Here is an 18,405-nt window from a genome sequence, read left to right on the forward strand (position 1 = left end):
TCCAACGTCTCTCTGTGCTCTCTCGGATCTGCAAGAACTTATCTGCATGCCAGTCACCGCCCAAGCATAAACAGGGCTTGGCCGGACCAACCCAAGTATGTTTGTGTTAAACATTAACCTGGACGTTGAAGAGGGAGCAAAGAGCAGGTGTTACATGGTCTTGGAAATGATCCTTGTTAAACATCTGGGTTTGCGGAAAATGATTTCTTTGGAGCCAGAACATTGCCAATAAGGAACCAGAACACTGCAGATGCCATTAAGGAACCAGAACAGAACCAGGACACTGTCATTAAGAAATTTAAAACACTGCCTTTAAGGAAACAGAATACTGCCAGCAAGGACGCTGGCCCCATGTGCTTCTTGCCGGGTCCATTTCTGGTCCGATCCTTCTGTCACGGTCGTGGATGTGGTGGGAAGGTGAGGTGGACCCAAATGCAGGGGAGCAAGGTGGAAGGAACACTGGTGCAGTGACGAAAAGATGGAAATTAGCCACTTGCTACTGAAGTGAATAAATTAACTCATTGTTCTACATATGGTGAATGTTTATATTCAACTTGGAGAAAGCTAGCCACCAGGTTTAAGTAAATAATGCTTGAGAACCAGCCTTAGTTGGATATTCACATGTGGCCTGGAATTAGCTCTCTCACGAGAAGAAGGACTCAGGTCCTCCACAATATAAAAAAGCGTATCTGCCTAATCACGTTATAACTATAGAATGATGGAGGGCGAGTTCTTGGTTTCTTATGTGGGTTTATTGTTAGGCAGTTTCATTAACGTCCTCCCAGCGTGGCAACAACACAAAACAACAGCAGTCACTTTTTTGTATACCGTAAAGCAGTTCGTCTGCCGTAAACAGCAATGTTGTGACACTCTTAAACAGGACAATACTGCCATCTAGTGCATTTGATGAAAGCACTTTTGTGCGTGCCACACAGCAATGCATCATCAGAGAGGGTGTTCAGCATGGTTTGAAAAATAGTGACAGAGAATAGAACAAGGATGGACAATTCAACCCTTAACTCAACAATGAGTAGATGAGTGTTATGTGTGTGTACATGTGTAAATAAATGAACACTGAAATTCAAGTATTTATTTTATATATATATATATATATATATATATATATATATATATAATTAAAAAAAAATATATATATATATATATATATAAATAGCTAGAATTCACTGAACGTCAAGTATTTCTTATATATATATATATATATATATATATATATGAAATACTTGACATATATATATATATATATATATATATATATATATATATATATATATATATATATATATATATGAAATACTTGACTTGGTGAATTCTAGCTGTAAATATACTCCTCCCCTTTTAGCCACGCCCCCAACAACGCCCCCGCCCACCCCCCTCCCCCCACCTCCCGAAATCGGAGGTCTCAAGGTTGGCAAGTATGGTTATGGTATACATCTGTTGTCTTCCCAGTCACTACACACGAACATCTCCTTACATGGTCAGGTTGTCCTGTCCTGACTAAGCACACACCCAGACAGAGAAATAAGGAATATATAACTAACTGATGGTTCGGCTCCTCCAAATTAGGAGTCCTTCAGTTTTTGACCGGAATAGTGACGCTCGCTTGTAATAAAGCAAGTTTTTGTTCAGCAAAGCATCTCCGACGTCTCTTTTGATCCAGCCACACTGCCGTGTTGACCTCCTGCCCGGGAGGGGGTGACAAGAACAGAAATCCACTTCACTACCATCTTGCATATATACACTTGTGTGTTCATCAATATCATTTATAAAAACAAAATAAAAAAATTAAGTGCTGTCAAAAAGTTGAATCCAATTTATCCAACAAACCACAAAGGATTTATGACAATCTGACAAAGAGGAGACAGCAAACAGAGAACTAAGTACACAGAATAATAAGACAACGGAATACACCTGGACTAGACATAAGAGGAAGAAGACAGCGGATTGGAGGAAACTATGACACAGGTGCAACCAATGACACAAACGAGCACACGGGGAACAAAACACAGAACAGGAAACAGATATTGAAAATGTGGCCTTCAATAAAACCGAGTTATTGACATCCATAGATACTCTCTGTATAGTCTGGACACACTTTCATACGTAATGTATAGATTTTACATGATTTCATTTATAAATTCCAGGCTGATGCTGCAGAACTTCCCTTCTTTCCATTAACTATGGAAAGGCTAGTGTCATAAATCCAAGAAGCAATCATGGCCATTGAAGCAAAACACGATCATCTTTTTATACAATGGTGATCACACCTTTGTTTATCTCTCGTTTATTCCTTTGTGTTGACGTGCACACACATGAGGCTACATTCACAGTACACTTCTTTCACTGCCATGGTCGGGTTCAGATGACAACATTAAAGAAGCGCATTAGAATAACGATTGTATTACTCAGCAAACAATTAAGATTCCCGGTAAATAAAAACCATGGAACTTGACTCACACTTGGACAACAGCGTCGGTCGGTCACACATCCTGGACAGCTGAGGAAAACAATCTTTTTTAGTTTGACTTGAAACATTTGTCAAATCTGATCATCATGAAACAAGTCCATGTCCGGTCAGTACATTTGTAAAGAAGTAAATCTGCATTCTTAGTTGAAACTCAGAAGTTTCCTAAAAATAACCGACAGACACCAAACTTGTGATGTGACATTACGTGAAACAACAATGCTACGTTTGAAAGATACACAAAAGTACTCATATTGCTTTACAAATAATATTATTAGAGCACCTGTCATAAGAGATGTTTTTACAATTTTACTAAAGATTTGATCATTTCAGCAAATAAACTCAAACAACTGCTGTACAAATATGCGTGGTAATGTGCTAAATCCATTTTTTTCAACAGTTGATTTAAAAATAGATGGGTTCTATTTTAACATTAAAGGTCCTAAAGGAGCCCTCATGGTCCCAAGGTCCCAAAATACCCCAAAATGGACTCACCCCTATTGTTCCTGGTGCTCCAAAAAGGTCCAAAACATACCCAAGTGTCCGGGAGCTGAGCGCAGGCCTCTTTGGATGCATTGCGGATCTTTTGGGAAACCCCATTTATATTAGGGACCTTCCCGGACACCTCCAGGGCCTAAATGGGGTTAACTCGGACTTTGTAGGTATTTAACAAAGCAGATTAGGGTAAGGGAAAATTTACCTTTTCAGATGGGTTGGGGCACTCATAAAATGGGGCAGGACAATAAGGGGCACCTATTCACTACAACTGTCCCCAAAGTGATTAGGGCCCATTTATTTGTATTAAAGATAATTCATGGATTTAGGGAATTCCAAACATACCCAAAACTACCAAATTACCCCAAAAATGACCATCTTCCCCTACAGGTCCAAAATGGTCCAACAGTACCCCAAAACACACTTACCCCTCAAAGTCCCGGTGCCCCAAGAGGTCTAAAATGTGTACATTTCAAACCTTTTTGAAGCAAAGAACTTTCTGTATATTCATTAAAAATCAGTGACGTTTATTGAGTATGATGTTTTTACACTTGTTTGGAGATTTTGCATCAGGTTTTCACTGGTCCTATAACAGCTTGCTAAACTAACAGTTCAATAAAATAACAGTTTTTTTAAACAGTTAAATGTAAAACTACTATCTTCAGTTGATGGGCTACCACAGCCAGCTGTCTAGATGCTGGACGCAGTAACAGGACTGTTCCAGGATGCCTGACAGTTCCCCGTAGATCTTCTCTCTCCATGTGGGTAGGAGTCGTTCATTGTTGAGGGCTTGGAGCCTTGGCGTACCCTCCCGTAGGACTTGATACATGCAGGGCCATCGGCTCTGAATCCTCAGCCGCGTGCGCCTGTCCAGCGTGATCCCACGGACGGTCTTCTTGGCTCTAAGCTCACGCAGAGCGGGCAGCTTCAGACAAGAGAAGACCAGTCCTCTGCTAGGTGACACGTCCAGGAACTCCAAAGAGAGCGACTCTAAGGTGTAGGAGATGCCAAGGTTCCTCAGCGGCACCAAGATGTGCAGGGTCAGAGACTTGAGGTTAGGAAGGGATGTTGTTAGGGTTTGCAGCGTGGACGGAGTCACGCCTTTAAAAACCCAGAAGTACTTGAGCTCCAGGACTTTGAGCTGCTGGAACTGCGTAAGCAGCAACACGGACAAGTCTGACCAATCGAAGTGAAGCCGCATCTTGCTGATACGAGGACAGTTCTGTGTGAGTTTGGTTAACAGCTCTTGGAAATTCGTCACCTGGCAAAACAAAAATAATGACTTCAATAAAATAAACAACCTACGGAAAAAGATGGTTACAAACTCATGTTTGGACAACAGCTTTATGGACTGAGTTTGGCGTGACTTTGATGCTGTAAATATGGCACTTGGAGCCAAGCTACTGCAACATAAATGGAGTGCTTACCATAAATAAAACGGAAAAAAACGTCCTTGGCCAGCTGAACCGAACGCACAATTGTCCATCGAGTGAGTCACTTTAATATTGATCATGATATACACAGCACATAAAGCGTGTTATGACAACTACATACATTGTCGAGCTAGCTGTGTACAAAAAAAACATGAAATGTGGGCTAATACTTTACATATACTGTAGTATGTTTTTCAGGCAGTACATATTGGTGTCCTATTGCATTGTGTTGTGCATTACAAACTCAACCGCAATTCGGTTGCTGACGTAGAAGGTAGCTTGTGGCTTGCCGGAGTTAGCTTTTACGGCTAATACCGAAGCATGCCGATATGGTACTCCCCTGGAAAAAAACAATAACAATGTTGCTACAGCTGTTATTATACAGGTTACGGAACATAAATTAAGTATTGTTGGCAGATTTGGATTAATTTTTAAAGTGATTTAGAGGTAGAATTCATTGCTCCCATTAGCTGCATTGATAGCCACCTAGAACGAGACAATGTTTACATGTTAGACTGAATTTTAAAATTAAAACAAAAAAAACCTTTTGTCTTCTGGTCTCTCATAAGGATTGTGAACAATAAGCACATTTCTGAGCAGCTTGCATTTTCCTTTTTGTTTCTGCTTTGGTGGATTCCGCCTTGGATTTTATAGCCAATTTCTGTCTCTTCGACTCCCTCTCCACTTCTAACTGCTCCAAATGCAAAAATCATAAAGAGTACAAACATCCGTCCATTCATTTTCTACTGTTTGTCCCTTTTAGGGTAACGGAGGGTGCTGGAGCCTATCTCAGCTGCATTCGGGCGGAAGACGGGGTACACCCTGGACAAGTCGCCACCTCATCACAGGTCCAAAACAGATAGACAGACAACATTCACACTCACATTCACACACTAGGGCCAATTTAGTGTTTATTCTATTAGCTAACTTCCTTTATCTGAATAGCCATTTGTGATTTATAGCACAAAATAACAAATATCTTGCACTCATGTTGTTTATGTTTCAAAATGAGTCAACTGTTCAATGTGAAAATATAAACGTTAGTAATAATGAACAAAATGTCAGCTACTGTCTTGTTCTAAAACACCAATAAAAATTAAATGTAGTATTTAGACAGGCTATACTATAGTAAAAGTCATCACGTGTGTTCTTAAATGTGTATTCCATGTCTTCCATGTCAAGAGTTTACATGGTAAACAACTCAAATGAATGTTTTGGCTGTTGTTTTATCCAGACGTATACATTTGTCCAAATGTGGCCAAGTGATGACTCTCTCGTCATCATTTGGGATGTGCGGGTCTGTTGTGATTTCACTTTCTGGTTCAATGACCCACCCTATCTTACCTCTGATTGGCCTGTCCCTAATGTTTTGCCCTAATCTTAACCAATCATGGATGTTCTTATACGTAAACCAACCAATCATCATTAATGTTTCCCGTTTATTTTATACCCTGCCCGAGGAGTTGCTTTGCTACGTAGATTAAATTTTTAAGTTAATAATGTTTAATAGAAAACCGTAGCTTTTACCACTGGATTATCAAAAACCGTGCTGATTACAGGAAAACCGTAGTTGTTGGCAGGTATGGCAAAGAGACGGATCAATATTATAACTCAGGTTGTAGGTCAGAAAAACCGAAGAAAAACGGAAAATATTTTTTATTATTTTTACAGAGATAAAAAAAGACAAATTTCCAACTATAGACGGAAAAATCACATGCTTGCATTTTTGTTGCATTTGCGACTAAAAATAGGTCCTGCGAGTATTGAAAAAAATAAAGTAGAACATGTGCGAATACAGATTTTAAACCATTAATTCGAAATTTGCTCCTAAAATAAATCCATCCAAATTCTACCAAACTACAATAAAATTTTTGCCCGTCTGTATAACATGTTTGAAATAAACTTACCGTATTTTTCAGAGTATAAGTCGCACCGGAGTATAAGTCGCACCGGCCGAAAATGCATAATAAAGAAGGAAAAAAACATATAAATCGCACTGGAGTATAAGTCACATTTTTTGGGGAAATTTATTTGATAAAACCCAACACCAAGAATAGACATTTGAAAGGCAATTTCAAATAAATAAAGAATAGTGAACAACAGGCTGAATAAGTGTACGTTATATGAGGCATAAATAACCAACTGAGAACGTGCCTGGTATGTTAACGTAACATATTATGGTAAGAGTCATTCAAATAACTATAACATATAGAACATGCTATACGTTTACCAAACAATCTGTCACTCCTAATCGCTAAATCCCATGAAATCTTATACGTCTAGTCTCTTACGTGAATGAGCTAAATAATATTATTTGATATTTTACGGTAATGTGTTAATAATTTCACACATAAGTCGCTCCTGAGTATAAGTCGCACCCCCGGCCAAACCATGAAAAAAACTGCGACTTATAGTCCGAAAAATACGGTAAACCATAAGAATAACCAAATGGACAAGTGAGTGTCACTAATCACTCTTTGCGGCTCCTGCGACATGTACAGAGGGGGTGCGGGGCCGGTCAGTAAAATGGTAAATGGATTATACATGTACAGCACTTTTCTACCTTCAAGGTAGTCAAAGCGCTTTGACACTATTTCCACATTCACACATTGATGACTGAAAGACAAACATTTTTGACCACCTTAAAACTTGACACAAACTGCGCTGTGCACTAGTAACTACGAGGTCTGGAGGTAATATAGAACAACAAATCAAAGATTGAAGTGACAAACTTACCATCCAAACAATACCCCGTTTGTTGACAACAACATACAGCCATGGAAGCACATGCAATCTATTTATAAGACAATGCTAACACAAACTAGTGAAAGATTTAAAAGCGCTGCCGTCGGAGCTGACAATCTGCCGCTGCTAGCCTGCTAAGCTAACAAAAACAGCTCAAGCTAAAATGCCTGAGACAAAGACTGAGCGTGGACTCGCTGACGTCACACGTCACTAGGCAACAGGCACCCCCTTTTAAAGGCACTTAAAATGATGCACACACTGCTCTCATGAAACTTGTCTCAACTGCATTATGCATGCGATTATTGAATTTTTTTAAGGAACATATTAATTACTTTCCCTAGAAATTAATTACACTGTGTAGGTGCCTTGGTTGACAAGACACTGCAACATTGCGTGGACATTGGGGGTGGTACCCAAGTGCATGGATAGCTTGTTGTCAGCGAGCCAGGTGCAAATTCTACAGAGTTCAGCACTGAGGATTTTCTCCACCTGTGACTTGTCCTTGCTGGATACCAGCAGGGCCGAGTCATCCGCAAACAAGAACAATTCACAGTCGCATGCTGATGATATGTCGTTTATGTATATTAGGAACAGTAAAGGCCCTAATATACTGCCTTGGGGGACTCCCCAGCTTACTGAGAGGGGTGGGGACACGGTGCCGTTCACCTCTACCACGTGTTTCCTCCCCTCCAAGTAAGATTGCATCCAGCTCGATGAGGTTTTATCAAATCCGATTGCTCTGAGCTTATCCAACAGTATAGCGTGGTTAACGGTGTCAAAAGCCTTCTGAAGGTCCAGCATGACTATGCCGCAGTATTTGGGTCCCTAGTCGGTACGTGGGACTTGGGAAAATTCCTGCTAGAACTTTAGAGGGCTGTCGAACGCTGATTGGTTGAACACAGATGGGAGTATTCTAAACTTTGTATTCAAAATTTCAGTCGCCTTTAAGAGTACGTGGGACAAGTTGTCTATTTCTAATTTGTGTGTATTTCTCTTACAATACACTGGGCTGACTTTTTATGTAAAGTTGGGTACATTTTGCTTTTAAGTAATATCGTTTTGTATCTTATTCCATCCATTTTCTATACCGCTTATTCTCATTAGGGTTGCGAGTAAGTTGGAGTCTATCCCAGCTAACTTCGGACGAGAGGTGGGGTACACCCGAGGCTGGTCCTCAGCTGATCATGGACACATATAGACAACCATTCACACTCACATTCACACCTATGGACAATTTTGGGTCTCCAATTACCTCACATGCATATTTTCGGAATGTTACCCTTCCATAGTTACCTGGTCCATCTTAGTGATGCTGTCCTGATGGGAGCTGGAGCTGGAGTGCACCCTAAGATCCAGTGGTTCAAGAAGAGTAAATGTCCAATTAAGGTCCAGATGACTGAGATCTCTGCAGTGGACATGGTCTAACAGGTGGCTGAGGAGATCCCCCCACTTATTGCAGCAATCCCCCAAATCAAAGCTGGCTTTCAGCGTGAGCAGGCTGGCCCGGCGTGATATTAGATGGTGGGTGTAGTGGTGAACCCACGACTTCCACCTCTCAAACACACGATTAGACACAAGCAGTCCCTCTTGACCCAGGTGAAAAACTCCACGACGGGAATAGTCCGCGACCCGCCAGAGCTTCCAAGAACGAATGAGGCAGCTCCAGCTCAGGCAAACCAGAGCACAGCTACATTTATCTACCTCGTTCAAGAAGGACAATACGTGCAGCTGGCACTCCACGGGCAGCAAGTTGAAGGGGAAGTGGTCGTCCACGGCTTTCCGACGTTTGCTGACAGGAACCAGGGCTCTTTTGCGCGGAGACATGTCGATATGTGACCGTCAGTATCGCCACCTGGAGGTCTTGTGGTCCGGCTTTGCCATAAATCTCTCTCCTCACCTAAAAGCTGAACAAATACAATATTAGACCAGAAGCATGTGTAAAGTCTAGTTTATGCTTTTGTGTCGGCACTACATCATCCTGATTGTTTTATAAGTCTCAGTGGGGGATAGCGATGTGCTGTGCAATTCTCTGCTTAAATTCAACAGGCGCTGTCTTACAGGAGACAACTTAGTAAGAGAACACAACACTATTTAGCTTGTCACCAAGGATGTAACGATGAACAGTATCAATGATAACCACGGTATAAGTCACGATGGTTAATATTACCATTTAAATTATATACATATATACATACATATATATATATATATACACACACACACACACACACACACACGTATATATATACACATATATTAATATACTGTACATATGACAGCAGTTTGTGAATCTGTGCGTGTGCCTTTTAAAAGGTGCTGCCTGTTGCCTAGTGACGTGTGAAGTGAAGTGAATTATATTTATATAGCGCATTTCTCTAGTGACTCAAAGCGCTTTACATTGTGGAACCCAATATCTAAGTTACATTTTTAAACCAGTGTGGGTGGCACTGGGAGCAGGTGGATAAAGTGTCTTGCCCAAGGAGAAATATTTAGGAGAAATATAATCTTAGAGAAAAATGTAATTTAAAACATTTGTATGCATGTACAACACTTAAGACCTTCAGTATATCACTATGTGGAATTAAATTATGGAATGGATTAAGCAAAGCAATCAAACAATGTACTAATATGATCCACTTCAAACTTAAAGTGTTTACAAAGTACAAAGAACAAGAACCATGACAAACATTCTCAATTTATTTCATCCATCCATTCATTCTCAAAATAAACTTACTTATCTCATCATATGAAATATGACTTACTTCACCAATTATTATTATTAAATTATTATTATTTATTTATTTTTATTGTGATTACTTATGGAGTATATTGTGAATAAATTGTGAACAGGAAGTGAACAAAAAGTTTTAGCAACTGTTATGTAAAAGAAAAGCGGTAGGATTAAATAAAATCTGCTTCTTTCTACTCCTTTTCGAACATGTTGAAAAGAGAAACTGGAAATTGTGATGTATCATGTTGTATGCTTGCATGTTCCAAATAAACTCAAACTCAAACTCAAACTCAAGGACACAACGGTAGTGAGTAGGAAGCGGGGATCGAACCAGGAATACCTCAACCTACTCTACCAACCGAGCTATACCGCCCTGTGTGACGTCAGTGAGTCTGAGTTTGAGCTGTTATTGTTAGCAATTGCAATTTGTTGACTGTGACGGCAGTTACTTTGAATTTTTGGCTGGTTTGTGTTACCTCTGCTTAATAAACAGACTGAACGTGCTTCCATGGCTGCATGTTCTTGTAAGCAAACGCGGTATTATTTGAATGGCAAGATTGTCACTTTAACCAATGATTTGTTGTTCAATATTCCCTTCGACCCTAGTAGTTAGAAACGTGCAGTGCAGTTTGTGTCAAGTGGTGGTGAAAAAAACTTATTTTACAGACTAATTCCTTCAACTAATATCTAGTTTCAGAGCTCAGAGGAGCAGCCGCGCTCCCCTATGTGCATGACACTTCCGCGTCAATCACAGTCCAATTTTTTTATGGTTATGGTTTTAATTTATTTCAAACATGCTATACAGATGTGGGGCAGCACGGTGAAGAGGGGTTAGTGCGTCTGCCTCACAATACGAAGGTCCTGGGTTCGATCCTGCGCTCGGGGTCTTTCTGTGTGGAGTTTGCATGTTCTCCCCGTGACTACGTGGGTTCCCTCCGGGTACTCCGGCTTCCTCCCACCTCCAAAGACATGCACCTGGGGATAGGTTGATTGGCAACACTAAAAATGGTCCCTTGTGTGTGAATGTGAGTGCGAATGTTGTCTGTCTATCTGTGTTCTCCCTGCGATCAGGTGGCGACTTGTCCAGGGTGTACCCCGCCTTCTGCCCGAATGCAGCTGAGATAGGCTCCAGCACCCCCCGCGACCCCGAACGGGACAAGCGGTAGAAAATGGATGGATGGATGGATATACAGATGTGCGAACATTTTACTCTAGTTTTATCAAATTCGGATGGACTTCTTATAGGAGCAAAATGCGATGAAAGGGTTGCAATTCCTTTTTGCACGTGCGGTAAGATGCACGGTCTACTTTTGGCCCTAGTGTGGGAATGTGAGTGTGAATGTTGTCTGTCTATCTGTGTTGGCCCTGGGATGAGGTGGCGACTTGTCCAGGGTGTACCCCACCTTCCGCCCAAATGCAGCTGAGAAAGGCTCCAGCAAACCCCCCTCCGCGCGCGACCCCTAAAGGGACAAGCGGTCGAAAATGGATGAATGGGTCTACTTTTAGTTGCATTTGCGATCAAATTAATCACACCGCACAGCACTGAAAGAAAAAACTTAACGTCAGCTCTGTGTTATTGATGTCAAAGTATACAATTATTGTGCTATTAGTATCAATATTTCACCTTTTTCGCTCTTCCTATGTAGTTTTGCTGTAGTTTTATCTCACAATATGTCACAGGCCAATGAAAAACGAGCTGCGGGCTGCAAATGTCCACACTTTGCTACTGTTGCATGATTTGTTTTTGCTTTTGTTCCCCTGCAGCGTTTATGTGGTTGCAGTATTTTTAATTTGTTATGTGTTATGTGTTTTTTGGATCATTTCTGTATTTGGACAGATACTGCTTTGCAATTTGTTGTCTCTAATTCTTTCTTTTTAACTGAACTCTCTTGGGCTCAGAGATTTGTAAATGTAACTTGGACATCAATATTTAATACCACCCATCCATCCATTTTATACCACTTGTCCCTTTTTAGGGTCGCGCGGGGTGCTGGAGCCCATCTCAGCTGCATTCGGGCGGAAGGTGGGGTACACCCTGGACAAGTCGACACCTCATCACAGGGCCAACACAGATAGACAGACAACATTCACACTCACATTCACACATTAGGGACCATTTTAGTGTTGCCAATCATCCTATCCCCAGGTGCATGTCTTTGGAGGTAGGAGGAAGCCGGAGTACCCGGAGGGAACCCACGCAGTCACGGGGAGGACATGCAAACTCCACACAGGAAGACCCCGAGCCCGGGATCAAACTCAGGACCCTCATATTGTAAGGTACATGCACTAATAACCCCTGTTCCACCGTGCTGCCCAGCAATATTTAATTGTAAAAGCAAACAAACAAAAATGTATCCACTGTGCTTTAGCACACTGAACAAAAAGGAGGGGAAAAAAGATAAATGATGGTCTGTAAAACAATCTAAGCAACATTTTGACCAAAGAACCACCATAACATGTTGTGTACACCACAAGGAAGCGTTTTAAATGTAGGAAAAAAATCATAATATGACCCGTGTCAAACAGTACTTGACTCGGCTTTAGAAATGTAATATGCTTATTAAAACACTTAATCTTATGTTTTATTAACATGTATTTAAGTCACTTGAAGATACGAATCATTTGCGTTGCCGACAGGTATTTGTTGTGGTGTGATGAAGTTAAATGTAGCTCAAGTGGAACTAAGACATTCATTTAAATGAATATATTTTAAAATGTCAATAGGTATGTTTATATTTCATATTATCTGCGTGTGCTCACCTTTCAATGGAACAGGCTGCGGTACTTTCAGAAGCTAACATGCTAAGTCGCTAACGTCAGGACGAAACAAAATGAGTTTTCACTCCAAAACAATTTGACGAATTGTATTATAACCTAAGTGGAGGCAATACGTAGCTACGTGTCCCACGTCACAAAAAGATATTCAATTATATATATATATATATATATTTGTATTTATCGCGAGTAGCTTACAAACAGCTGACTTCTGTTGTTGTTTTTGCTATGCCGAGGCGGAAGTGATGTCATCAACAGTCGCCAAATTGCACCTTGCCAACTGTAGGCCTAGAGGGCGCTCGCCGTTAATAAACATGTAATATTAATTTTCGACCAAACGTTTATGTCGATGGAAGATTACATTTTTTTTAAAGTATTCTCGAGTAAGTATTCAACACAATAGCTGTACATACATACATACATACATACATACATACATACATACATACATACATACATACATACATACATACATACAGTACAGGCCAAAAGTTTGGACACACCTTCTCATTCAATGCGTTTTCTTTATTTTCATGACTATTTACCAGAGGTGGGACCAAGTCATTGTTTTGCAAGTCACAAGTAAGTCTCAAGTCTTTGCCCTCAAGTCTCGAGTCAAGTCCCGAGTCAAGACAGGCAAGCAGGCCCGGCCCTAACCAATCTGGCGCCCTAGGCAAGATTTTAGGTGGCGCCCCCCCACATCGGCAGTGAAGTGTATATACTCACAAGAACCCGAATAGCTTTGTCTGTGACCTTTTTTTTTTTACTTACAACTATACCTAATATATAAAGGGGTGGAAAAGTGACTATTACCTGCAGGGCAAACATTAGCTAACCAGAAGGCAATAACAATGTAAACAAAAAACACCTGCTTAAAAGATCTAATACAAATGTCCCTGAGGAATGTAAGGTGGGAGTACTGTAATTACCTAACGTTACATTATTATTTTCCATAACAATTTAGCCCCCTCCACAATATTAACCCGACGTTAAAACAGACTAGCTATTTATTGATTAGCAATTGCCGAATCATGTAACATTAGCTTAATGCTAAAAAGCCAGGTTACTATCACATTCTGTAACAGACAAATAATTTAATGTAGGCTAACGTTACCTAGCTGCTACCTCTGTCTTTTCTCGTTTCTCCTCCTCTTCTTTTCTCTTTTTTCTTCCCTGGGCACCTGACAGTTTTGGCCGTTTTGACATCTTGTGTTGATTTTTTGATGTGGTGACGTCCAAAAAGAGTCATGATACGGGAAGGGAGGGGGCGCACCGTGCGGGTTGTAACAAATAATATTTCTATTAAATAGGCTTTACTTTGCATTTTAATTAACGTGGGATTATTTTTTGTATTTAGAAATAGTACCAACTTTTTTTTATTTATTTATTTTTTTTCTCCAACATTTGTGGCACTGGCGTGGCGCCCCCTAATGGACGGCGCCCTTAGCATTTGCCTATACGGCCTATGCCACGGGCCGGCCCTGCAGGCAAGTCCCGAGTCAAGTCCAAAGTCAAGACTGGAAAGTCTCAAGTCAAGTCCCAAATCCTGCATTTTGAGTTTTGAGTCCTTTCAAGTCCTTTTAACCACAGACTAATATATTTACACAGATTGTGTATGCTTTTAAAACGCTGTATTTATTTATTAAAACAAGTGCATTTGAAATTGCAGGAAAAAAAATAGTGCTGACATTGCACTTCATAATAGCACTATTAACCAGTCATTTTAAACTCAAATGTAACTCATTCCTTTACAGAATAAACACATTTGAAAAAACAAGTGCAACTGTACTTATTTGCACAAAGTGTTAACATTGTATTTCCATGGCATATTTCATTGCAACTAGTTCCACAGCAGTTTCTATCCTGTTCTTACCTTATCTCATTGATCTCATCTCATACTGTATGTGTGTTTATGTGTGCGTACACATGAAAAACTTAAAAAATACATAAACATAACAATGACCAGAGTTGTACTTTTTAGATGTCAGGGCCCTATGCAATATGTACACATATTCTTAATATAGTATACATTTTAACTGACCTTTATTTGACTATGTTTGTCTTTTTGTAGGTGGGTAAAATACGCAGTGCTGCTGACCGCCGTCTAACGTTACGTTACTGTGTGTGATACATTGACTAACGTAACGTTATGTGTAGGTACCTCATGCAACCCTGCTTAAAAAAGGCAGCGAACTGCAGTGGACGCAACAGCTTGCCGTGTTTGCAATGACTTTATAACCATAGACATCTTATAAGTAGACGCAGCATTGGCTGCAGTGACGCAAGAAATTTGACCGCCATCTTGAAGTGGTGATGAGGAGCCGGCGAGCAGCCTAAACTGACAGTTGACAGGTAGAAAACAAAGATGCCGGGCTGGTGTTCAGCGTTTTCCTGCTCAAATGAGCGGACTGTTGAAAATAGGAATCAGGGGATTACTTTTCACAAGTAAGATTCAACATTATAGAGAACATACAAATCCTTTATTTATTGAATTAAAGATACTGAAATTCTACGACATAGTGAATTTGCAAACAGCTAAAATTATACACAAAGCAAACTACAACCTGCTACCCAAGAATATACAACAATTCTTCTCAAAAAAAGAGGAGAAATATAATCTTAGAGAGAAATGTAATTTAAAACATGTGTATGCACGTACAACACTTAAGACCTTCAGTATATCAGTATGTGGAATTAAATTATGGAATGGATTAAGCAAAGCAATCAAACAATGTACTAATATGATCCACTTCAAGAAACTCTTCAAACTTAAAGTGTTTACAAAGTACAAAGAAGAAGAACCATGATAAACATTCTGAATTTATTTAACTCATCCATTCTTTCATTCTTTCACTCTCAAAATAATCTTACTTATCTCAACATATGAAATGTAACTTACTTCACCAATTATTATTTATTTACTTATTTTTATTGTGATTACTTATGGAGTATATTGGGAATAAATTGAGAACAGGAAGTGAACAAAAGTTTTAGCAACTGTTATGTAAAAGAAAAGGGGTAGGATTAAATAAGCTCGGCTTCTTCCTACTCCTTTTCGAACATGTTGAAAAGAGAAACTGGAGATTGTGATGTATCATGTTGTATGCTTGCATGTTCCAAATAAACTCAAACTCAAACTCAAACATTAACATATTATTGGTTGTATTTTGTGAAAATAATATTACCACAGAGTTGAGAAGTATGTGAAAATCACAAAGAAATCTTCTTGGGGAGGATGACCCCCTACAGGTGTTTGGTTTACAAACTTTCAGCCCCACCTAAAACAAAATTCACCAGCCGCCACTGATTATGATGCATTCTCACTTTAGGCAAAGTATAAGACAATACTTTCTTAACAATATAATTGTAACCAGGAATAAGTCTTCAGGTAACAATATTCAAATATTAACATTGTAGGGTAAGACAGAATTTGGTTTTATTCTGAATCCAGTGAAACAGATTGGTGGTTTTAGCTGATATAAAGATTTTCATGTGTTTATATATGTTTATGTTATGTGATAAGTATTTGGCAGACGCTTTTATCCAAAGTGACATACATAAAAATACATATAAAACAATCACTGTGTACATGATCATTTAAGGGAAGAATGTAATACAAAATATCAATACGAAGTGTCAAGACAGAATAAACTCTCTGCTGCTGCAGCAACAGAGATACAGTCTATAGGTCCCTAAAATATATAGATATCTACATACATTGTTTATGTAGGATATACGCATGTATATATAACCTAATCATATTGTTTCTTGAACTTAAAAATAGCTGACCGTTTTTTCCCCCTTCCCTGGGATTATATTCCCAGTTTTGATCTTGGACGTCTGGTCACTTATAGCATACAGTATAAGAATATTCTATTACTGTTAAGCAAACTATGAATAATAAAACACGCCAAAACATGTGTCCTTTATCATAGCTACACATATGACAAAAAAAGGCTTGAAAATAAGTGGTATTCAGTGAGGTGAAATTAATTAAATGCGCTGACAGTTCATTGCTCCTGCTAAATGAATTGCACTGAGTGGAGCGGATCACCACTCCAAGATGGCGGCCCCGCGTCTTGTCAGCGCCAGTAGGCAGTAGCGCTCGATGCTGCGTCTACTTATAAGATGTCTATGGTTATAATGTTAGCAGTGAGTTTACAGCTTCACTGATTTAACTACACAGCAAATAAATGTCACGTTATTTAGCCAATAAACGTTAGCTTACATTCAAAACTTACCCTTCTTTGTGCAACTTCAAATGTCGAACGAAGTTGGAAGTTGTTGCGTCTCCGTCTGTAATCTTCGAACTGCATGTTTTGCATACGGCAATTTGTTTTTGTTGACCAAGTCATAGTTTTTATACCCGTACGAAACCAACTTTTTTACTGGCGCGTTGTTTGACAATTCTTATTCGTTGGTTTCCCTGCAATTTGATTGGATGAGTGCTGTGGGACGAAAACAACGTAAAACTAACTAGAACGTCTGGTATCCGTTATAGGAAGGGGGGCTACTGTCAGGCTTGTCCCTGACAGTTTTGACTGTGTTTTAGTTTTTTCTCTGCGTTTGTCTCAGTTTTCTGTCCAGCACTTTTATTTTGTCTTTATTTCCTACTTGTCTCCCTGAGTGCTGTGTCCCCTCAGCTGTGGCTGATTGGCACCTGGCCACACCTGGTGTCAATCAGCCAGCTGCTATTTAAACCTGCCTTCCCCTCCAGTCAGTGCTGGATCATTGTCATTTCTACTTGTCGTTGTCAGTGTAGCTGGATGCGGTAGCGGTAAGCTATATTCTGTAGCTGTTTGTAGTCTGCTGTCTTTTTGTTCCTCGTCTTCCAGTTCTTGTTTCCCTGGCATCCTGTTTCCTGTTCCTAGTTCCTGGTTTGTGTTTTTTCCTTTATTTTATAAACATTAAATCTTGTTTTCCCGCATAATGCCTTCCGCCTTCTCTGCATCTTGGGGTTCGGCACCTACAAACTCTGACAGTGGAGTTATGTACTTAACAAAAAAAAGGTGAAATAACTGAAAACACCCTTTGCTCTGATTACTTTTTCGCACACTCTTGGCATTCTCTCGATGAGCTTCAAGAGGTAGTCACCTGAAATGGTTTGTGCTTGCAGCTCATCGAGAGAATGCCAAGAGTGTGCAAAGCAGTAATCAGAGCAAAGGGGTAGCTATTTTGAAGAAACAAGAATACAAAACATGTTTTCAGTTATTTCACCTTTTTTTGTTAAGTACATAACTCCACATGTGTTCATTCATAGTTGTGATGCCTTCAGTGACAATCTACAATGAATATAGTCATGAAAATAAAGAAAACGCATAGAATGAGGAGAAGGTGTGTCCAAACTTTTGGCCTGTACTGTACATGCATACATACATGCATACATGCATATATACAGTACATACTACAAGCATAAGAACAAGTATTCAACCAAAACAAGATGTAAGATATTACAAACACTTTTACTGTAACAGATCGGTGACGGGACTGCAATGAAAGAAGAGACTTTTAATTAAATTCCCGAACTTCCCAGTCTAATCTGGCAACATTTCTGACAATCATTAAAAGAAACTATTTACAGCTATTCCTAAATGTTCTGGAAGACTGTCAGGCATATCATGGCCAACAGGCAATAAGCGGTCTCTTTTTTGGTAATAATTTAGAATACTGTAAACCAGGACTTGATTAGTTGATCCACATAAACCTGTTGTCGACATAAGAGGGACAACAAAAATTAAAAAGCG

The 18,405-nt window shown here is 39.7% G+C and overlaps 1 protein-coding gene across 2 annotated transcripts in view; it reads right to left on the bottom strand.

Annotated features, from left to right (window-relative positions):
- Positions 1-1,430: 1,430 nt before the first annotated feature.
- LOC133575280 (uncharacterized) overlaps positions 1,431-18,405 on the bottom strand; it is a 40,946-nt gene continuing 23,971 nt past the window's right edge. Inside the window, exons 1-3 of one of the 2 annotated variants that reach the window (XM_061927904.2) lie at positions 12,647-12,938; positions 8,449-9,059; positions 1,431-4,238 (exon numbers count right to left, since the gene is read on the bottom strand). In XM_061927904.2, coding sequence (XP_061783888.1) covers positions 3,651-4,238; positions 8,449-8,979 — 1,119 coding nt within the window. In that variant the 5' untranslated portion in view covers positions 8,980-9,059; positions 12,647-12,938 and the 3' untranslated portion in view covers positions 1,431-3,650. Of the gene's footprint in view, positions 4,239-8,448; positions 9,060-12,646; positions 12,939-18,405 lie in introns of those variants that run through there. The other variant, XM_061927905.2, reaches the window with a different exon arrangement.

This window comes from Nerophis lumbriciformis, linkage group LG35, assembly GCF_033978685.3.
Source record: "Nerophis lumbriciformis linkage group LG35, RoL_Nlum_v2.1, whole genome shotgun sequence".
NCBI classification, from domain to species: domain Eukaryota; kingdom Metazoa; phylum Chordata; class Actinopteri; order Syngnathiformes; family Syngnathidae; genus Nerophis; species Nerophis lumbriciformis.